A 20,572-nucleotide genomic window follows, 5' to 3' on the forward strand; every position below is an offset into this window, starting at 1 on the left:
CTGTATGAAGAATAAGGTGATGAAAAATCAGAGTGGAAGGTTCCAGTTCAAAAAAAAAAAAAAATCCTCAAAATGGTTAATTAAAAGTCAGCAGCTAATGAGGTGAACATATTCAAGCTTAAACTTGGTCTTTAACTTTGAAGTATAGTACACTGCTAAAGGAGAGCCCCAGATGTAGAGCGGGCCAGGAGGAGAACATCCCATCAGTGTGTAGTGCAAATCTAGACAAGACAGCGACGGCCTCACTCGCACATATATATTAAATCAAAATCCAGCAAACACCCCCGGATACATACAACAGCAAAAATGTACAATAAAAAAGGAACAGACTGTGCACACACACACAAAAAAAACTTTCTAAAAGTTTTTTCATTTCTATACAGTATTTATATCGAGGGTTAAAAAAGGGGCATTAAAGTCTTGAGGTGTAAGCATATTGCAGAGGAAAAGAAAAGTTTATTCATTTTTATTTCTGTTTCCCAAGAATTCTTTGAAGAGGTAACAAACTGTTGAGATCTCGGTTGTCTCTTAATCTCACCCACGCCTAGGAGGAAACAAGGAAAAGATGGTGTATTAACTGGTTAACAGCATGGGGTCAGCAGTAAAAAAAAGGCAAGTTTATGACTGCAAAATAAAGAAGTGGTCCCACAAATGTAACAAATCCTGTCTAAAGGATGGGGGGAAATAGCAGATAGCTGTAGGTACAATCCCTGGTAATGGGAAGACATAAATGGGCATTACTGTAGGTCGAAGCAAACCTGCGCTTTCTCTAGGGAACTGTGTTCCCAATGATGGGGGTTCCAGTTGTCGAAACAGCCCTTATTCAGTGCGTAGGAGGCAAATTACTTATGTGGACCAGCCCCTGTAAAGAGAGTCTGTTCCTCAAAAGGTCACTTAGGTCTTTAATTATTTGCATTAGTTGTTTTGAGCCAAAACTGGGAGGAGTGGAGTGCACAGAACAAGTGCAAATCTTTCTATTATACTTTTATTTATGTGCAGTTACCTCACCTGGTTTTGAGTCACAAAAACTGATGCAAAAAACCGAAGACATTATGTCACATTACACTGGGATGACACTAAGCACACAAGAGAAAAAAAAAAAAGTACAGAAAAACTCCGGCCCTGCAGATGAACAAGACTGCAGAAAGTGTTAGGAATTAGCCCTGGGGAAATGTGTAACCATTGTGTTCCTAGCACACACACAAACAATACAATACATTTTTTTTTCCAGGATTGTAGCAGGACTTAAATCATTTTAGTGCACTGGTTTGTAATATCTTTTTACTGCTGTAGGATTCAAACAGAAGCCTACTCACCGGAGGGGCTGTGCAGCAGTGAGGAGGTCTCACACACCAGTGCACCACATCCAGCTACAGTCTTATAAATGCATTTTTCGCAGCCCTTCTGCTATAAACACCACACACAAAAATAAAGTTACTCCCAGATACAATACACAGCAACGCCCTCCTGTTACCTTCATGAATTCCTCCTGGATCATGTCAAATTTCGGCTGTTCATGTACAGCTCTAGCAGTGTTTGATCTGTCAAATGGCTCTAAAAATGAAAAACATAAGCACTTAAAATGGTTCTCTGATAAAATTGATCACAATCCAGAGCGGGGAAAAAAACCCAGAGAAATGGCTGCACATGCCCAGTGGCTCCTGTAAAGTTTACAGCACTGAAAATTTTAAAACAGATACTTTCCTCATCAGAAGGAGTCAAAGACGGGAATGGAGCCAAACACAGGCCCAGAAGAGTATGTAGCCAGCATTGTATTCTTCCCCATCACAAAGCATACAATCTATTATACATCTATAGCTTCTATATCTTGGCAAGTAGTAGAAGGGAATGAGTGTAGGGTCAAGCACCGTGTTACCGCGTAGTGACAAATCTGTGCTTGACTCCAGAGTCATTCCCTTCTACATCTTCCCAACAAGCAGGGGATGGCTGGACTATGACTGTAGGTTCGGATGACCAGGTCTGTTATCTGAGCTGTAAAGGGGCTGTATGGAAAGCAAAAACAAAAAAATGTCATCAGTGGATAAGCTTAAAAAATTCTTTACCTTCAACACATACGAATTTGTTCCTCCATTCCATGCCGTCCATTTTATGCATCGCTTTGCCTTCACGAACAGAAATCACCTTGTTTTTCCAGCTGAGAGAGAAATGCATTGTGTTACTAAGGCCTGCACAGAAGAAGTCTTCTTCAGGATCCTGGCAAAGGCTGAGGGACATAATACAAGGCACGTGCCCAATAGCCACAGAATGGCGTCTGACTCAAGTACATTAACCCCGGCAGGTCCAGATATTTATTTTTATTTAATTTTTTTTTTATAGAGACTTTGTAAGCCACTTACTCATAGATACAGGCACCATTACTGTGGTAATTTTCTTATTTGTTTTCCATGGGCTCCTTCCTTCAAAAATCAACTTTTAAAATCATGCTTATAAGACAGAAGGGCTCTGGAAACATGCACCAGAGTCCCTCAGTGCTATAGCTTCACAGCCTGTTACACTGTGCAGAAATCCATACCAAATGTGCAAATCGCACATTGTAATGAACAGGTTTAAACCAGACAGCCTTGGGTCTTTCTAAAACCTGGGGCTGTTAAGGAAACCGATCACCACACCCCATGACCTCCCGGGGGGGGGGGGGGGGCGGCAATCAAATCCAAGATGGCAGCACTCACACGCTTTGTCTGCGGCATTTATATGGTTCACACTGACGGTTGGTGCCAGCACCGACCGCGGGCGTTACAGGCGTTTGCTGCAATATACAGCAAACGCTTACCTTGAATGGAGAGCTCTCAGCCCGTGAGTCCACTCTATAAACGCACAGCCGACATGTGACAAAACAGTGATACGTAATACATCTACCGACATTTTTGCAACCTATACTCACATAATGATAGGATGCATCATGTTTGGATTACCAGCATATATGCAGAAAAATGAATTACCTGTTAGATCCCCCACCACTACTCCTGCTGTATTTATCACATCATTAAAGTGACTGCTGCAGCCGCTTGTTGGTCTCAAGACATGGAGCTTTCATGTACAAACAGGTGACAGGCTTTAGAAGTCACAGAAATATATATACGTGATAGTTGCAGGACTGGTTAGATTTACGAAGGTTATTTATTTATTTTATAGCAATACCTGCACAAGGTGGATTTTCTTACAACCCAAAACAACACCTTCAAATACAGAACCCAGTCCTAACTAAGCAACTCCATTTCTTCAAAACTCAAAATAAAAAAGCAGAGTGCACGGATTCCATTTTCGATTCCATTTCGACAAGCGAACCTGTCATTTCACGGTGGAGCTTCATGGTATTGTAGAAGTCATCACTTACTCAAACTCTATGGCAAAGTATTTCAAGAATCCCACAAGAAGGTCGCCCAGGCTTGATTGATTCCTGGACACAAATGGAGGAATATTGCGAGGAGCATGATGGACAAGGTGCAACTGCATAGCAGGGTTAAAACATTCCTATTACAGAGAAGAGAAAAAAAATGAAGCTCTAAAAGTGGTAACAGGTTATACTAGTAGCTTAACAAAGACATTGCACAGTGAGCTTGTGATTTGACCGCTTTCCTACAGGACCTTTGGAATTGCAACTGGACGCCAACATGAGTGTCCTTACACAGCAATGTCAAGTTATATTACCATTAATATACACTGAGTGTGTTTGTATATATATATATATATATATATATATATATATATATATATATATATATATATATATATATATATATATATATATATATTTTCAATCAGTGGAGTAATAGCGATGCATTGCAGTCTAGGTACCTGCGCATGAAGTACTGAATTGCAGCCAAGCGAGGTCTAATACTGTAATATGGATGTCTCTAATACTCAGGCCATTCAGTGTAAAATGTTACACAGTTATATTATTGCTGCGATTCAAAAGATCAAAATATTACAACATACACAATTGGTACTCACTGGATGTTTTTTTTGGAGACTCGGAAGAACTGGTTCAGGTAGCGCTACAAAAACAAACATAAGATGGTTACAATCTGAACTCAAAAACACAAAGTGACCATTTACTTTACTTCATCTTCACTAGAATTTTGTAACTTCTGGTAAAATCGTGAACTTGCAACCAAATACCTAAACTGACTGGTTGCATGATGGGTGTAAAGCTTGTTGTCCAAAAGAGAATTTCCCAGACCAACCTTTGAATCAATGAATTGATAGGACGTGCCGAGTTCAGATCAGCGATTCCCGATTCAGTGCAGGAAAGATGGCGAATGCACGAAGCAATATTCCATTCCCTCCTTTAAGCACGGATAACAGGCTTAATGCAGGGAATAGATAAAAATGGAAGCTACAGCTCCAACTCCCGATACAGCGCCTCATAAAGTGATGCTTACAAGTTTTATTCCACCTTCCACTCAAAAATAGACAAGATCTCCTTTTCTTACCACCCCACCCCTAGAGAAAGCTCGCGGGGACACATGTCAGAAGAGGTGGAGGGATTCTTATAATAAAGAATGTGCAGTACACCAGTTCCAATTAGAGGCTGGTTTACATGTGAAACAAAATGTTGTTTATATGTTAAAATGTCCATGTGGACAAGCATATACAGGCAGTCCCCGGGTTACATACAAGATAGGGTCTGGAGGTTTGTTCTTAAGTTGAATTTGTATGTAAGTCGAAACTGTATATTTTATAATGGAAGTTCTAGACAATTTTTTTTCTTTTGCCCCAGTGACAATTGGAGTTTCAAAATTTTTGGTGTAATTGGACCAAGAATTATCAATAAAGCTTCATTACAGACACCTTACAGCTGATCATTGCAGTCTGGGACTATATTAAAGCATCCAGAGAGCTTCACCAGAGGTCACAGTGGGCAGAGGGGTCCGTCTGTAACTATGGGTTGTCTGTAAGTCGGGTGTCCTTAAGTAGGGGACCGCCTGTATAGGGAAAACCATATGACAGGTCAAGACTCGGATTTACGAGCATAAATCGCCATTAAAAATTAGAGATAAAATGTTGCTGTAGAGAAATTTGGTAAAAACCACTGTCTTTTAGTTTCCATTCTGAAATACTGGTTCATATATCAATTCTCTGCCAGGGCTTAGGTGTCCCTTGCCAATGCACCAGTGATAGGCCCCATTCATATGACCATATGGGGCCGGTGATACAGCCGCACAATCTGCAGCTATATCACAGCCACCAGGTACAGTGCGCGGAGCACACAATGTCACACCGTGACCTGGCTGCATGGCTTCCTACAATCTGCAGCTATATCACAGCCACCAGGTACAGTGCGCGGAGCACACAATGTCACACCGTGACCTGGCTGCATGGCTTCCTACAATCTGCAGCTATATCACAGCCACCAGGTACAGTGCGCGGAGCACACAATGTCACACCGTGACCTGGCTGCATGGCTTCCTACAATCTGCAGCTATATCACAGCCACCAGGTACAGTGCGCGGAGCACACAATGTCACACCGTGACCTGGCTGCATGGCTTCCTACAATCTGCAGCTATATCACAGCCACCAGGTACAGTGCGCGGAGCACACAATGTCACACCGTGACCTGGCTGCATGGCTTTCTACAATCTGCAGCTATATCACAGCCACCAGGTACAGTGCGCGGAGCACACAATGTCACATCGTGACCTGGCTGCATGGCTTCCTACAATCTGCAGCTATATCACAGCCACCAGGTACAGTGCGCGGAGCACACAATGTCACACCGTAATAAATGAATAAGTAGAAAAAAGAACACAGCGCATCAGAGTATTATAAAGAGTCAATATTGAAGAACATAGTGAGGGTAAATGAACATAAATGATAAATGTGGTATAGGTCAACCGAGATTTAGCTGCGTGGTCCTTTTTCCCGGATCGAGTTGAGTCGGGGATAGGAATATGCAGATGTGGGGTGAAAAATCAGGACCAATAGTCGCGCTTCTCAGTGTTGACAAGGCTTTTAATAAGATGCATACAAGGACGACGCGTTTCGGGAGCGTACCGCTCCCTTCTTCAGGTCCGTATAGTTTTTTTTAAAAACAGTGCTCTATTATACAAAAATATAAATAAATATATGTATATATAAATATCAATATAAATGAATGCATAAAGGTTAAAAAATAAATAATAAAACTAAAACTTTTTCCAAATCATGTAAAGAAGTCATATAAAGAAGTCATATATAAGACATACAGGATAAAAATACACGTATAAAATTAAAATATACAATGTTTCGAGAAACAAGGATACGGTAGTACGCCATTTAGTCAAGTTAGATGAGTATATAAATATATAAAACAGAAACATGATAGTAGGTAGTGCATTATTAAAGCAGTTCTGGTAATAGCATGATGTTAAGTATAAGTATAAAGGTGAAGCTGAAAAGAAGTCTGAGGTAAAGAAGATATTAACTGACCCGTATAGCCTCAGTTTCTCCTGTGCTGGTGGTGGGGGACACCGATTGTTCCCTAGGATGGTGTTAGTTCTGTATATGTGGGGGGGGATAAATGACATCTTGAAGCTTATATTGCATTGGGTTGTGAATAAAGGAAAATAGAGTTAGGGCTTACCCTGGTGGTGTTAGCGATAATTAATGTCGCTGTATTAGTTCTATGGACGGGAAGGTGTTAGTCCGTACCTGTGGGGTATGAAATGTAGGGTATAGGTCATCAATCTAGTTGATGTGCAAATTAGTGTAGGTGAGACTTACTTTGTCAGGGTTCGGGTAGTCAGGGAGACCTGCGTGTGGTGTCTCCTGTTGCTGGGCAGGGAGCGCTGTGCGGCGCGTCTCCCATTGACAGCTCTTATATATGTGAGCGCAAGCATGCGCACATGGGGGAAAGGGGAGACAGGCGCTGTATGCGACAGATTGTGCGCACGCGCAGTCCGGGATGCGCACGCATGCGCACATGGGGGAGAGCGCATGCGTGCGCATCCCGGACTGCGCGTGCGCACAATCTGTCGCATACAGCGCCTGTCTCCCCTTTCCCCCATGTGCGCATGCTTGCGCTCACATATATAATAAAAGTTTTAGTTTTATTATTTATTTTTTAACCTTTATGCATTCATTTATATTGATATTTATATATACATATATTTATTTATATTTTTGTATAATAGAGCACTGTTTTTAAAAAAAACTATACGGACCTGAAGAAGGGAGCGGTACGCTCCCGAAACGCGTCGTCCTTGTATGCATCTTATTAAAAGCCTTGTCAACACTGAGAAGCGCGACTATTGGTCCTGATTTTTCACCCCACATCTGCAATGTCACACCGTGACCTGGCTGCATGGCTTCCTACAATCTGCAGCTATATCACAGCCACCAGGTACAGTGCAGGGAGCACACAATGTCACACCGTGACCTGGCTGCATGGCTTCCTACAATCTGTAGCTATATCACAGCCACCAGGTACAGTGCACGGAGCACACAATGTCACACCGTGACCTGGCTGCATGGCTTCCTACAATCTGTAGCTATATCACAGCCACCAGGTACAGTGCGCGGAGCACACAATGTCACACCGTGACCTGGCTGCATGGCTTCCTACAATCTGTAGCTATATCACAGCCACCAGGTACAGTGCGCGGAGCACACAATGTCACACCGTGACCTGGCTGCATGGCTTCCTACAATCTGCGGCTGCATCACTGCCCTCGGTTACAGTGCAGGGAGCACACAATGTCACACCGTTATGTGGCCGCTTGGCTTCCTACAATCTGCGGTTGCATCACTGCCCTCGGTTACAGCAGGGCAGCCGCTTCTCTTGCCATAGGAGAAGGGCAAGGAGCTCTTACCCCTCCATCCTCATGCACCCAGCCGTATGATATGGCCAGATATGGCCAAGGCCTTATTCTTTCTATGCAACAGAGCACTTCCCCTTTAAATACTGATGCAGGACCAGTGCTGGCATACAAGGTGGAGTAACCTCTCAGGAGAAGAGTTACATTTCATCTGTTTGGAGCATCTTTTAACACTGAGATACATGTGGAACAAATTTCAACAATGCAGATTTCACCAATTTAACCTAAAAACACCCCTCAATACTTAAAATCTCATCAGATTCTTGTAACTGCAACCTGTAAGAGGAGAAGAAACTAGAAAACTGTCAGCTTTTTGTGCTTTCCATTGGTCCAGCGTGCTGCAGACGATGAGCTTGCAGAGCAGTCTGCAGAGACTTCTTCCCCCTCACTATAGCCCACTCCCTATTCTCTTGCACAGCTTTTTGCCGTCTTTGTACGGCTAATCATGCGAGCGGAGCCTTTCTTCACTAATGATGAGTGTTCTGCTGCAGAGTCAGTGAACAGCTGTGAGTAACAGTCAGGCCTACAGGGAAATAAGGAACTCGCATAACACTCAGCCCCCACAAGACCCCGCACACCCTTCACTACCCAGCCTGAGATCCAGCTCCTCTCATCCCCACCAGAACATCACTGCTGAGTGTGCACAGATACAAGCCACCGGCCACTTACTTTGTAAATAGTGCAAAACCATTAAAACGAGACTATAGCTGCTTAAGGTTCCTCGGCTGGCATCATTGATACCGTGGTGACCGGCCCATCGCTTAACAACCAGCACTAATGGACGAACGCGGTTCTCAACTGTGGAACGAGGAAACAAAAACAAAATGCGTTTCGGTGGAAAAATGACACATTTACATTATATATAGCATAAATACAAACACAATATAACTAAGTGGTTGATCAAAAGTTGTAGGCACCATGGCCTATATTTTTTCCACAGGATCAGAGCCCCCAATATATTATTGGACTTAAAAGAAAGTCTACCATCAAAATCCATCATGATAAACCAGCGACACTTACTCATAGTACCTTAGTACTATAGCTTCACAGGCTGTCACACTGTGCAGGAGCACCTCCCCCTCCCCCTGGCCTTGTGCATGATCTCATAGGAGTGAATGAGGACGTAAGCTAGCTGTAGAAATAAGGCTAATGCACTTCCTAATTTCTTCCTACACATTGGATGCATTTCAGTGTATGGTGGAGGATAGCATTAAGAGGAACCTTTTAGGGTGATCAGGGACAAAACAGTGGTTTAATGCCGCCCTCAATGTGGCATTTACATGCATGTGTTTTCACATTTATACTTGCCTCAATCTGGAGCTCCCGGCACATGTGCGTTGCGTCATGTGAAGCCAGTGTAGTACAACCCAGCTTCACTGCGCAAGCGCCATTCATTCGGTGCAAGCTCACTTAAGCAGGGATATTGTCCCAGCTTCCCTTGCTACAACGCAAGAAGAGGTGCGAGCATGGGATCCACAGATGAGTCCAATGTGCCAAGGCAAGTTTAAATATTTTTGTTTTTTAATGTCACCCAAAACTAATATACAGGTTGATTTGGGACCTTAAAACAACAGACCTGTACGGACCTGTAACTGGCCAGCTTCTATATAATGCTACTCTATGAAAGACAGACAGATAAAGGCACTTACTGTGTGCATAAGCTCTTAGGAGGAATGTATTTCTGATTCCCACGACATTGTTAACATTCAAGTCAAACTCCACACCACTAACAGGAGAGAAACAAAGGTGCTAGAGGTCAATATTCAACTATAATACAAATGTATATCCAAACTATGAGGAGCTGATAGACATTGCAACCTCAAAAAGGATCATAAAGAGTTAATGCTGTTCGAGCCAATTTTTTAATATTATGTTTGGGGGAAGTGATAAACAATTTTCTAATAGACTGAATTAGGAAACCCTGCATGGTTTGTAAAGAAGCAGCTGCAAAGTTCTCTAAGTAACAGAGGTACTTAGCTACTGTTGGTAAGGAATAGCTGTAATACAGGCAGATTATGGCTTTATTTAAACAGATCTGAGCAGTGTTAACCCCTTCTGTCCTCCCCCTGGCTATAGTATTCTACAAGCATTACTTTCAAGCAGAATTGTTTCTATCCTGGTCTTTTTACTTTCACACTCAGCTTTGCATGCAAAGATGAGCTGAGCAGGGACGATTTGTTAGAAAATAATGCTCATAGAAGAGTATACTCAGGGAGGGAAAATAATAGATTAATCCTCACTGTTTAGATGTGGATAAACAAAGAGGGAGATTATATCTGAGCCTGTAGTCAGCTCTATAGACACACACATCTTAGGCTGTTGTTCTGCTCTCTTCTAAGGGGGAACTTTGCAGTCAGATTTTTTTTTCCACTGACCAAGCAGTATTTTTTTTAATAAAGTAAATTTTTAAAAAAATGTATTTATGCTGAAAAAATAAAGACAACATTGATGCCTGTGACAAGTTACAGAGGTGGCCTGTCCTCAAACTACATGTCACATCCATCATCATGTGTGCTGCAGCAGCAATTGTCATTAAGCCACTTCCATTAAGTAAAGCATCTTATTTACAAGTAGGACAAATCTCTTCAAAGGACATCCATCATCAATTTTACTGATGGTAGATGTGTCCTAATAAGCTCATAAGGAACGATGCTCCTCAGGACTTCTTTTATTGTAACTGTATACGTTGCAAAATAAAGTTATAAAAGTTATGCTAATTAGCCTGAGGCCTGGGTGCTCAGACTATGTCAGACTAATTAGCATAATTCTTCATAATGACAGTAATTGCAGCGTATAAAGTTATAATAAAAAGTTTCTTCAGGAACTTCTTATTAGGACACAGCTGCCATTGGTAAAACTGATGTTAGATGACCTTTAACGTTAGGAGGACACAGCACTAACTTATCATTTGTTGAATGATTTTTAACAATCATTTATGTAAACAGCATAGTGCATGCGATACAAAGCAAAGGACACTTACCTGACTTTGTCCCTGAATTTTACAATTGGCACTTTAGCTCTGATTAGTTGAGGTCTTTCAATGTATCCTGGGGATGAAAAACCATTATCACATGATGCACCAATGAACCAAAGAATTTAAAGGCGATGTAAAAAATAAAAAAAAAACAAAGTGCCCGATAAGGAAAGGATCCGATTGCCGAGAAACGCACAGATCATGAGAAGAAATGCAACATTATTTGGAACAAACATGGAAAGTGTGTATTGCTAGGCCCAGGCTATTGTTAGTGGAGGCTTCCTTTATGTAAACAATATTGCCGCCTATATTCTCATGAGCTCCCAAGCCTTGTGATCCGGGTCCATGAGAGCAGTGGTATTAGTGAGCCAGTATTGGGGCTATACAATCCACGCCATCACCCATGGAGCAGGAACTGATGGCATTTGCTATATATAATGAGTATAAGTGCTCAACTATTCCCTGTAAGCATTCACAAAAGCTGAGCCCATTACTTGCAGTGATTGCTCTGGGGACAGAAGCTGCCAGGATGCAAACCACTGTGTGTGTCACCAGGTGACCGGCACTGACTGCAGCTCAGATCACATCATCAATGCAAAATTTTTGGTTGTGTTTAAAAGAAGACAGACAGCGCAATGGTTTCCAAATACAACAGAGAGCAAACTCATTTCTATTAATCGGTCTCGCTCCCACTGCAGGAAGAAGGGGAGTGGACCCGTATGGTGTAACAGCCTGTGAAGTTACAGCATGCAGGGGCTCTGGTAACAACCCCAGAGCCCTTTTGGCTCATTAACATACATTTAAAAGTTGATTTTAGAAGGAAGGAGGCTATGGATAACAAATATAAGATTACCGAAGCCATGGTGCCTGGATCAAGGAGTAAAGCCTTATTCACATCACATTATTTGTGGCCATAACCTCAGCCCCAATAGAAGTGTATGTCTCCCGGTTAAGGTGCGGAGAGCACATGGCGCCTCACCACAACCCAACCGATCCAGACGGCCTCTTCTGTTAAATATATGGTGTGTCCTCTATTTTCCGATTTGTGAGGTGGTTGCTCAGCTTTCAATGGAGAAGGGAAGGGCAAGGAGAGCTCACTCCCCCTCCCTTCTCCACCCAGCTGTGCGCCAAGCCTGGTCCGGACGAGCACACATCTGTGTGGATAAGGCCCAAGTGTCCCTGGTTTATCATGTTTGATTTTGATCAAGTAACAACTGATCTTTTGTTATATACACTAAACATTACTTACCAAGTCTAGTGTAGAAGTGTTTTTGGAGTAAGCTGAGAATATGCCTGGCTTCCGTTTGCTGATTCATCTGTATTATAGGAGAAGAGAAAATAAAAAACACTGTAGGTTGCATAAGACATGCGTCAACTATTAGTCAGCGGAAGTAAACCTGCTTACACTGCTAAATTGGCTCCTGTACAAGTCACGGTGAACATCTTAAAGTAATGACACTTCCTCAACTACAATTTCTGCATTGCTCCAAATGTATTCTTTTGGTGTAAAACATCAGAACAACAGGTGTTCGAGAATGATTTACATACATATATGTGTCAGGAGAAGGCACGGCCTGTGTGCGCATGCGTGAACCTTCCTCCAACCAATCATGGCCTATCCCGTATACCGTACATGCGCGTATCTGGTGGCACAACCTCAGACTCCCTTTAGACTACTGGTGTCACAGGTCTGAACCAACATCTTTGCTGTTGCTCTTGCTCAAATAGAAGGAGGGGTCTCCATCAGAGACGACCCGACAAGGTAGAAGTGGTTTATTAATGCTTCTGCCTGCACCTTTCCTCACTACATCAGAGGAGGGGGCAGCGCTAATGCCTCCATAGACCCAGCAGGTCACATGATCGATAGAGCTGAAAGTTTTCAGCAAAGCTTCCAGGTCTGTCCCAGTACTTCTCTGCCCACAGCATGGTTTCCCCCTGTAACTGAGTCTCTTAGATTCTGCAGCTTCAGCGGAAAAAATTTGGAAAATTACCTTACATCGTTGATTTTAGAAGGAAGGATGCCATGGATAACAAATATAAGAAGATTATAGATCTATGAGCAATGTCCATGGTTTATCATTATGGATTTAGTTGAATGATTTCCTTTAAAGAGAACCTGTCTTGCAAATGAACCCACCCAAAATAAAGAATTCCTTTAAAACTGTTTAAAAAGCATTAACCTTAACCCCAATGGTTCCCTTCCGTGGCTGAAAGGTTACAAAATTCAGTTCGCAACTTATATGCAACTCACCTGATATGAGTCCAATCCACTAAGTGAGTCCAGCATAGTAAATGTTACTGGCATTGCCCTGCCTACTTGTTCCTGATGGACAGACTGATATTTTGCTGTATGGAGAGCTCTGTTACATCATTGGGTACTTAAAGTCATGTGACCAGGGATGCATCTGCGACATCTACCTCATGATCACATGAAATCACAGCAGCCTCCAAAGAGGATGGGAAGGAGTAGAAGCCCATGGAGGCTAAGGTGATTTCATGCGATCAGATATATGCATGGTGTACAGTTTGCTAATGTTAAAAGGACCTATAATGATGTCATCCTGGTCACATGACATGCTGAGAAGAGGCATGGGACATGAGGAGGAGTAGATGGGAGATGTCAGCCAAGCCTTCTCTGATGCCAATGAATAGGACATAAAGTTGATTTATGCGGATGTAAAGGGAACATTTTTTAGCTAAAAGAAGTGTGTCCGCTAATATGGCCCTATAGGTACCGGTTAATAGCTGTAAATGTGAAAACATGGTGACAGTTTATTTAAACCACAAAAAATGCCAAATCATTCAAGCTTTTTAAAATCAAATGTAGATATTTAGGAGGAGAGGTTTTCTGATGTTATACTCTTTGGGACCTTTGCTACTTTCATTCTAACAATGGGCAAGTCAAGGTGAAAGCAAAGATGCCAGCCTCACCCAGGGTATTCATGCACACAGTGCTAGTGCAACACACAACACAGCACATTCAAGCATCAGAACACAGCCACAAATCTGTGCAGGTCCGATCACCCAAATCATTTATTTGCAGCTGTAGTGTAGGTGCAGATAGACGTCCACATTGGCCTAATTTGGACTAATATTTAGTGTTTTAGTACTCACCGGTTCATCTTTGATAACTAAACACAAATCTGCATCACTGCTCCTTGTGCCAAACCCGTTAAGTGAAGAACCAACCAGGTACAGTCTACTCTCTACGAAAGGCACAATAATAAGGATACAAGTTACACAACAACCAAACACTAATGTTATTCATGGAAATGTACAGCAGGGATACGTACGGGGAAAGATGTGCTGGATTTCCCTCTGGAGTTCTGCCCGACAGATATCTTTCTTCTTCAAGTCAGTGATTTGCTGCTGACAAGCTTGAAACAATTCCAGAATCTGCTGACTCAGCTAAAAGGGAGAGATCAGAAGGAATACTTTTATTATAGGAGCAAAGTGGCTCAGAGGTTAGCACTGTTGTCTCAAAGCTTTAGGGAACGAAGCTCAATTAAAACCAAGGAAAACATCTGTCTAGAGTTAAATTCTCCCATGAATAGGTCCGTGCAAGCATAGGCTGCAATTAGTGGTAAAATCTGCAACATAAATTGACACGCTACGGAATCTCACAAAAAGCTGAAGAGTTAACTTTTGGCCCTGGTGATCTGAGGAACCATACCTGTGTGTTAGGAGCAGTACTGTTAAAAATGCATTGATATTCTAGGATTGCAGCTGGACTTGGATCTCTTCTATGTACTGCTGCATGGCCCCTCCCCCTGAGTAACTCTTGTAGTATTCAAACAGAAGCTGCTGCTGCAGCAGTCAGAAGATCTATATTTATGGGGTTTTTTTTAAGTATTATTTCAGGCCCCATAGGGTACTTTGTACCAAGGGGGTCTGATCGCTCATATAGTAAACTTGAATACTACTGTGAATTATTGTGAATATACTGCTCGCTGAATAACTGGACTATCAGGATAAGTGACCAAAGTCCCCTGGTGGCAGGTAAACGCCACTGCTATTTAGGTGCCGCATTCAGGTTTAACCACAAAACTTAACACCACAAGTTAACTGCAATGATCAGTCGGAGCACTCATTGCGGCGGGTGTCTGCTGTATAATGCAGCTGATGCCTGCCCTCATGGGCTGAGCCCTCCGAGTCTGTGGTGTACGAGGAGATACTATAGTAACGTGGTGCTTGCAAAGGTTAATTCTGAATTAACCCCAAAATTATCATGTCAAACAAAGAACTTCTGCCCAGATTTACCTTATCATTAGCAACAGGCAAAGTGGTTTCTACTTCGTCAAACAGCCATGAGTCCCCTGAAGTTGAAATTTGACCATTCTGGGTTTGCGGTATTGGCAACCCTGGAACGGAGAAATGGAAGTCATCTCTTAAAGGCACGGACTGGTGAAAGACAGAAGGCGGCTGAGGAGGAGAATGAAACCTCTGCCTCTTCAGTTCATATTGATTAATCCCCTCGTCACTTCTCCTCCTAATAAGAAAAAAGGAAAGACAAAAAACAAAACAAAAAATGCATCTTTCTGCTCTGTTATAGGTCACACCACCACCATATTACTTGTACATATAGGTGAGCCTACAAAGGGCATAATGTGTATTACGGAGAGTCAGCGTGACGGACACCACTTGTATACATAAGAGCTCAAGTGAGAACTTACCGTAACAGTGATTCAATATGCAGAAATTGTCTAAGTAAAAATGGTAATCTGGGCAAAAAAGAACCCAAATTCACTGTGCACATCTTGACACTGGACATACAGGAAGATTGACTACAACACTAATTCGTTTCTAACCCCTTATCTTACATAGTGTCCATCCCATCCCCTAAACACAAATCATTTTTAGGCCAGTTGAACACCACCGTGACCAGTCTCGTAGAATTGGACCTAGATCTTGGCCGATTTCATGGACCAACCACAGTGCTAGTCGGGACTACAAGCATCATAGTGATATATGATGCAATGAGTCCCTTCTTCACCTCTAAGTCACGATTAAAGTGTGCTGCTGTTTTGATGGAAAGCAGGGACTCCTTGCATCATATATGACCATAACAAACCCGAATCCCAACCTCTGCACCTTTCCAGTATTTATGACTAAGGCATGGTGCTGCATAGTGATGTTGGGATGGGCATATGACTATGACCTTATAGGTGCATTTGTATAGGTACCATCTACATCAACCATAATGTTACCCTTGGAGTACTTAGTTTCAGTACTTAAAGGGGTTGTCCGAGACTTTACAAAAAAACAAAATGTGGCCGGGAGCGGGTGGTTTAAAAATAAATAAACATGTACTTACCTCCTGGCGCCCTCCGGATGTCACACGCTGTTATAGGTCTGGTCTGTGCCCCATGTAAACAAACATGGCCGCGGAAGCAGCGCTGCATTCACCTTCCAGCCGGCCAAGGTGGCTGGCCATGCCCACCGTCACTATTCACAGCATTGTTTACGCAGGCCGGGGGGGGATGTCCGGCTGGAAGCTGAATCCAGCTCTGCTCCCGCGGCCATGTTTGTTTACATGGGGCGGGACCGGAGTGATAGCAGAGCAGCACATCCGGAGGGCACCGGGAGGTAAGTACAAGTTTATTTTTTAAGCAGCTCCCTCCGGCCACCTTTTTTTTTTTTGCAAAGTCTTGTACAACCTCTTTAATTCCTAGCAGAGACGCAACTGAAGTTGTCAGTTATAGGTAGTGAATACAAAGCCCTTAAAGAGCCTTGAAACATGACCAATAGATGGATGAGCTTATACATGGAAGGGCTATTGCCTACACCGTTGTAGCACCAGCATGATTTTCTGTACAAACACAAAACTATGAAGCCGACTGTCAGTCACATTGTCACATTACTCAAACACCTGCCCAAGGGAGGTGCTACACTATATAGAAGAGATGTATCCGAGTGGTCAGGCTGGTCAGACCGCAGTAGCCCACTACACGGAGTTCCGATCCGGACTGTTAGAGCAGAGTCTCACTGACATCTATGGAACCCTCACTTCTCTACAATGTATCACCTAACCTTTACTTCTACAGAAATCATGTTAAACTAGTGATAGATGAGAAAACACAACCTTCCTCTGTTCCATCAGGTGGGACTGAAAGCTATTTTGATATGAGAAGCAGCTGCAGCAGCCCCGTGGAGATGCTGATGTGCCTCACAACTGTATCCTCCGAGGACGCTCATCATACAGGTGTTACACATGAGACGCTCCGTGCGTCGCTTGTTTAGAGGGACAAATACACTGAAGCGGCAGTCATTGTATGACAAAAATCAAACAAAATTATATCAGTAAATGCTTCCCCATCATGAAATGTAAGTGGTGCCATATGCAGCAAAAGCAATTTAAAAGAACCTTGGTGGCATGTAAAGACTTAAGGGGGTGTTCCCATCTGGGAATTCACATTTAATTACATTCATCTGCCATATACATACATTTCTACTTGGATGTACATGAAGATAATTTCCCATAAATGTAGCCATGATGTCCCTTAAAAAGGAAGGAGAGTTGCCCTTGGATACAACCGTTGCCACTCAAAAAAAAGTTATTTTTGAATATGAAATGTCCAGTTACCGCATGTCCCACAGCCTCCCTGTGACAATGAACGCTTAATCCCGGTGGTCAGGTAGAGCTCAACAGAACATGTGTGGCCACTGCTGGAAGAGTGTGGGGATGGTCAAATCCAAGGACAACCATCTTGTTTAGGAGGAACATGACTACTTGGGAAATGGTCTTCTCACATTATTTAATAACATCCAGTAAAAGAAATAAAGTATAAATATGATGTCCAGATGGGAAGACCCCTTTAACCTTTACATATATCAAAGGCAGAGGACAAAGCCAAATGTAGCACACTATGTTGGCAAGTGACAACTGGACACTGAGCACCGCAAGGAAGAATTCGAGTATAAGCAGAGTTAGGTTTTTTCGGCTTATACTCAAGTATATAAGGTATATTTGTTATTTTATTCAGGTTTTTTTGCGTTCATCTTTTAATTTTTAGTCCCTCAAAAAAGACCTTTGGGATCTATGTTGTTCCCCATGGAGCACAGGTAGGTCTCATACACACAAATGTCATATTGGACTGTGTGATAGCCGTTTTTCAAGCGACCAGCACATATTTCTATAGGCCAGCGATGGCAAACCTTTTAGACACCGAGTGCCCAAACTACAACCAAAACCCACATTTTTCGCAAAATGTCAATGCGACAATTTAAGCTGTAACTTATTATTACTGCTTTATGCCCCGAGCTACAGGGCATGTGTGTCCACTAGGTGTCCAACCTGGCCAATCACAGCCATGCTTAGATGCTAGGAGATCCTAGTGAGGCAGAGCTGCCGAACAGAAGGACGCTGAACCTAGTTTGTGTCTGATCATCTCTAGCCCTAATTTTCTGATCTGTAGAAACAGTTTTAAAAGCCTAGAAGCCACATGAGCTCTTCCTGCTTGAAATGCATCACTGATTTATCCAAATTTGCAAACATGACAAAAATAAATAGATATCTGTCTATATCTCTTTATGTACCATCCCTATGGCCAGATTTGTGATCTCCATGTTAAAACGGCAATACATTATACATACTATTGCAGTATGGAGGATACCGTATCTATTAGGCACCTTTCACACACACCTATGCTACAGCGGGGCAGGAATCTGGGTTTAGCATATGAGCCCTGCTCACCCCTCCCCTAGCCATAGGAAGCCATGCAGACGCACTGTACGTACAGCAGAAACTAGAGCATGCTCCATCTTTTTTCCATCTCGGTGCACGCTGTACCATACACAACACACTTCTATGAAGGTTGTATGAGAGCTGCCGATCATACACCTACCTTACAGTCTGAGGCTTCTTTCACACAGCTGCGTGCTGAAGAGGTGAGTACAGAATAGCACCCAGCTGTACATACACTGAAAGATAGAGCATGTTCCATCTTTTCCCCATGCACAGTACTGTGCCACACGTGTGGTCAGTGTTCGCCACCGGGCACCATAGCCGGCGGATATACAACCCCCAAAACGGCTCTGTGAAAGCAGCCTTAGTCTGTACCAAACAAATAGAACAATCATCTCATAGTAACACTACAGGAGACCAGAGAGCGCACTTACTTCCTGTTCTGGAATTGGGAAGGTGTAGAGATGGGATTGATAACAGGGTTGCGATTCCCAAACGACCATTGCTGTGAGGGCATCGAAGACATCGCCAGGACGTTCCCACTCATCAGCATCCTAGAGAGGCTAGAGGGATAACACACGTTACTCTCTTCATTCATAGGGTCACATATAGTAATGCAGACACGGAGCCTAATGTCACGGGGTGCACAGAATAATCCGTGGCGCATACTATGTAATGGATTGTGAGCATCAGACACTTCCTGAGCCATCGCTGTACAGTGCAGAGTGATCCACCTCTGGATAATAAGACGCGTCATTTTAGGAGTCTACCACCTTCTTAGGTCTCCTATTAACACTTCTCTAACAAGATGCAATAATCTGAACCTTACGGCACACATCACTAGTAAAATTGTACAGGAGCTGGCTGTACAGGAGGAGCGGAGGTCACACATTGTTGCCCCAATACTTTGGACAGCAGAAAGGATGAAGCTCCACCTTTAAGTGTTTGGACGGTGCATTGCCATCTTTTCACTGAGCACAGCGCTACACATTGCATAGAGGCCGCATGCGGTATTGCATTACGGGTCCAATCTCTTAAAGGTGAGGTGGAAATCTCTCCATGTGATGACTAGACGTGATGTCATTGTGGAGAGAATCACAAGTGACATCTCAGGAGGGAATTACATCCTGGGACATCACTTTGTAGTGACATTGTGAGCACAGTGCTGCCATGGCATGTGGCGCCCCCGATAGGACTCACTTGGCATTCTTCTGGTAGGTGAGGTGGGCCTGCAGCAGCTCTGGGGGCAGCGGCACATTGCTCAGCAGCTCCCCGGTGTGAGGCTGTATGGAGCGGGGCGGGTGCGGACTGCGGCCCACGCTGGGGGAGTTAGGGTACATGCTCCTCCCGGCTAGGGCCGCACATTAGCCTGGGCTCTGCCAGACCGCAACCCCGGGGAGTAGCGGCGCGCACCGGCCGGGAGACTCCGCACACAAGATCCGGGAGTAATGGCGGCCACCAGGAAGCGAGAGTCAGGGGGCGGGCGGCATGGCGGACCAAAACATATCACGTGCTCGCCGCCAGACCAATCAGCTGCTGCGGACCTGACAGGCGCCTCCCGCTGTCCCGAGCCAGAGCCTGGAGCGCCCCCTGCTGTACAGCGCATGCTCGGCTGTACTCAGTACGGGGCTCATTCAGTACGGCGTGTCCAGTGCGGACGTGTTCAGTCCATTTTGGGTTTTTGGGTTTTCTAATCTACTTTTTTCCCTCCTCAGTTATGTACCCAGCAACACGTGAGAATTTTTTTTTCTAACAACATTTTCTTACTGTCTGCACATCCGTGAAAGAAACCATGTGTGAACAGACCCATAGGAATCAATGGATCCGCATACCATCCACAAAAAAAAAAACAGACCTGAAAAATGCCCCTCTAAATGAGCCGTAAACGTTGCAATTGTCATGCAGAAAATTCCCATGGAGATGAGGGGGTCCACAATATGAGGGGGAGATGAGGGGGTCCACAATATGAGGAGGAGATGAGGGGGTCCACAATATGAGGGGGAGATGAGGGGGTCCACAATATGAGGAGGAGATGAGGGGGTCCACAATATGAGGAGGAGATGAGGGGGTCCACGATATGAGGGGGAGATGAGGG

General features: G+C 43.5%; 1 protein-coding gene across 2 annotated transcripts; it reads right to left on the bottom strand.

The window, feature by feature from the left end:
* Positions 1–242: 242 nt before the first annotated feature.
* Positions 243–19,997, bottom strand: TENT2 (terminal nucleotidyltransferase 2). 2 transcript variants are annotated; one of them, XM_072137671.1, is made up of 15 exons: positions 19,678–19,997; positions 18,912–19,040; positions 15,467–15,514; positions 15,054–15,282; positions 14,087–14,201; positions 13,908–13,999; positions 12,043–12,109; positions 10,800–10,866; positions 9,469–9,545; positions 8,489–8,617; positions 3,973–4,016; positions 3,356–3,492; positions 2,064–2,155; positions 1,475–1,554; positions 243–544 (listed from the first exon to the last, which is right to left on the bottom strand). In XM_072137671.1, exons 1-15 carry the CDS (start codon positions 19,815–19,817, stop codon positions 467–469), a joined length of 1,524 nt encoding a protein of 507 aa, XP_071993772.1. In that variant the 5' UTR covers positions 19,818–19,997; the 3' UTR covers positions 243–466. The 2 variants fall into 2 exon arrangements, with proteins under 2 accessions (XP_071993772.1, XP_071993780.1); XM_072137679.1 differs by lacking the exon at positions 15,467–15,514 and having other exon boundaries at positions 19,678–19,993.
* Positions 19,998–20,572: the final 575 nt, after the last annotated feature.

Source organism: Engystomops pustulosus, chromosome 1, assembly GCF_040894005.1.
Source record: "Engystomops pustulosus chromosome 1, aEngPut4.maternal, whole genome shotgun sequence".
Taxonomy (NCBI): Eukaryota; Metazoa; Chordata; class Amphibia; order Anura; family Leptodactylidae; genus Engystomops; species Engystomops pustulosus.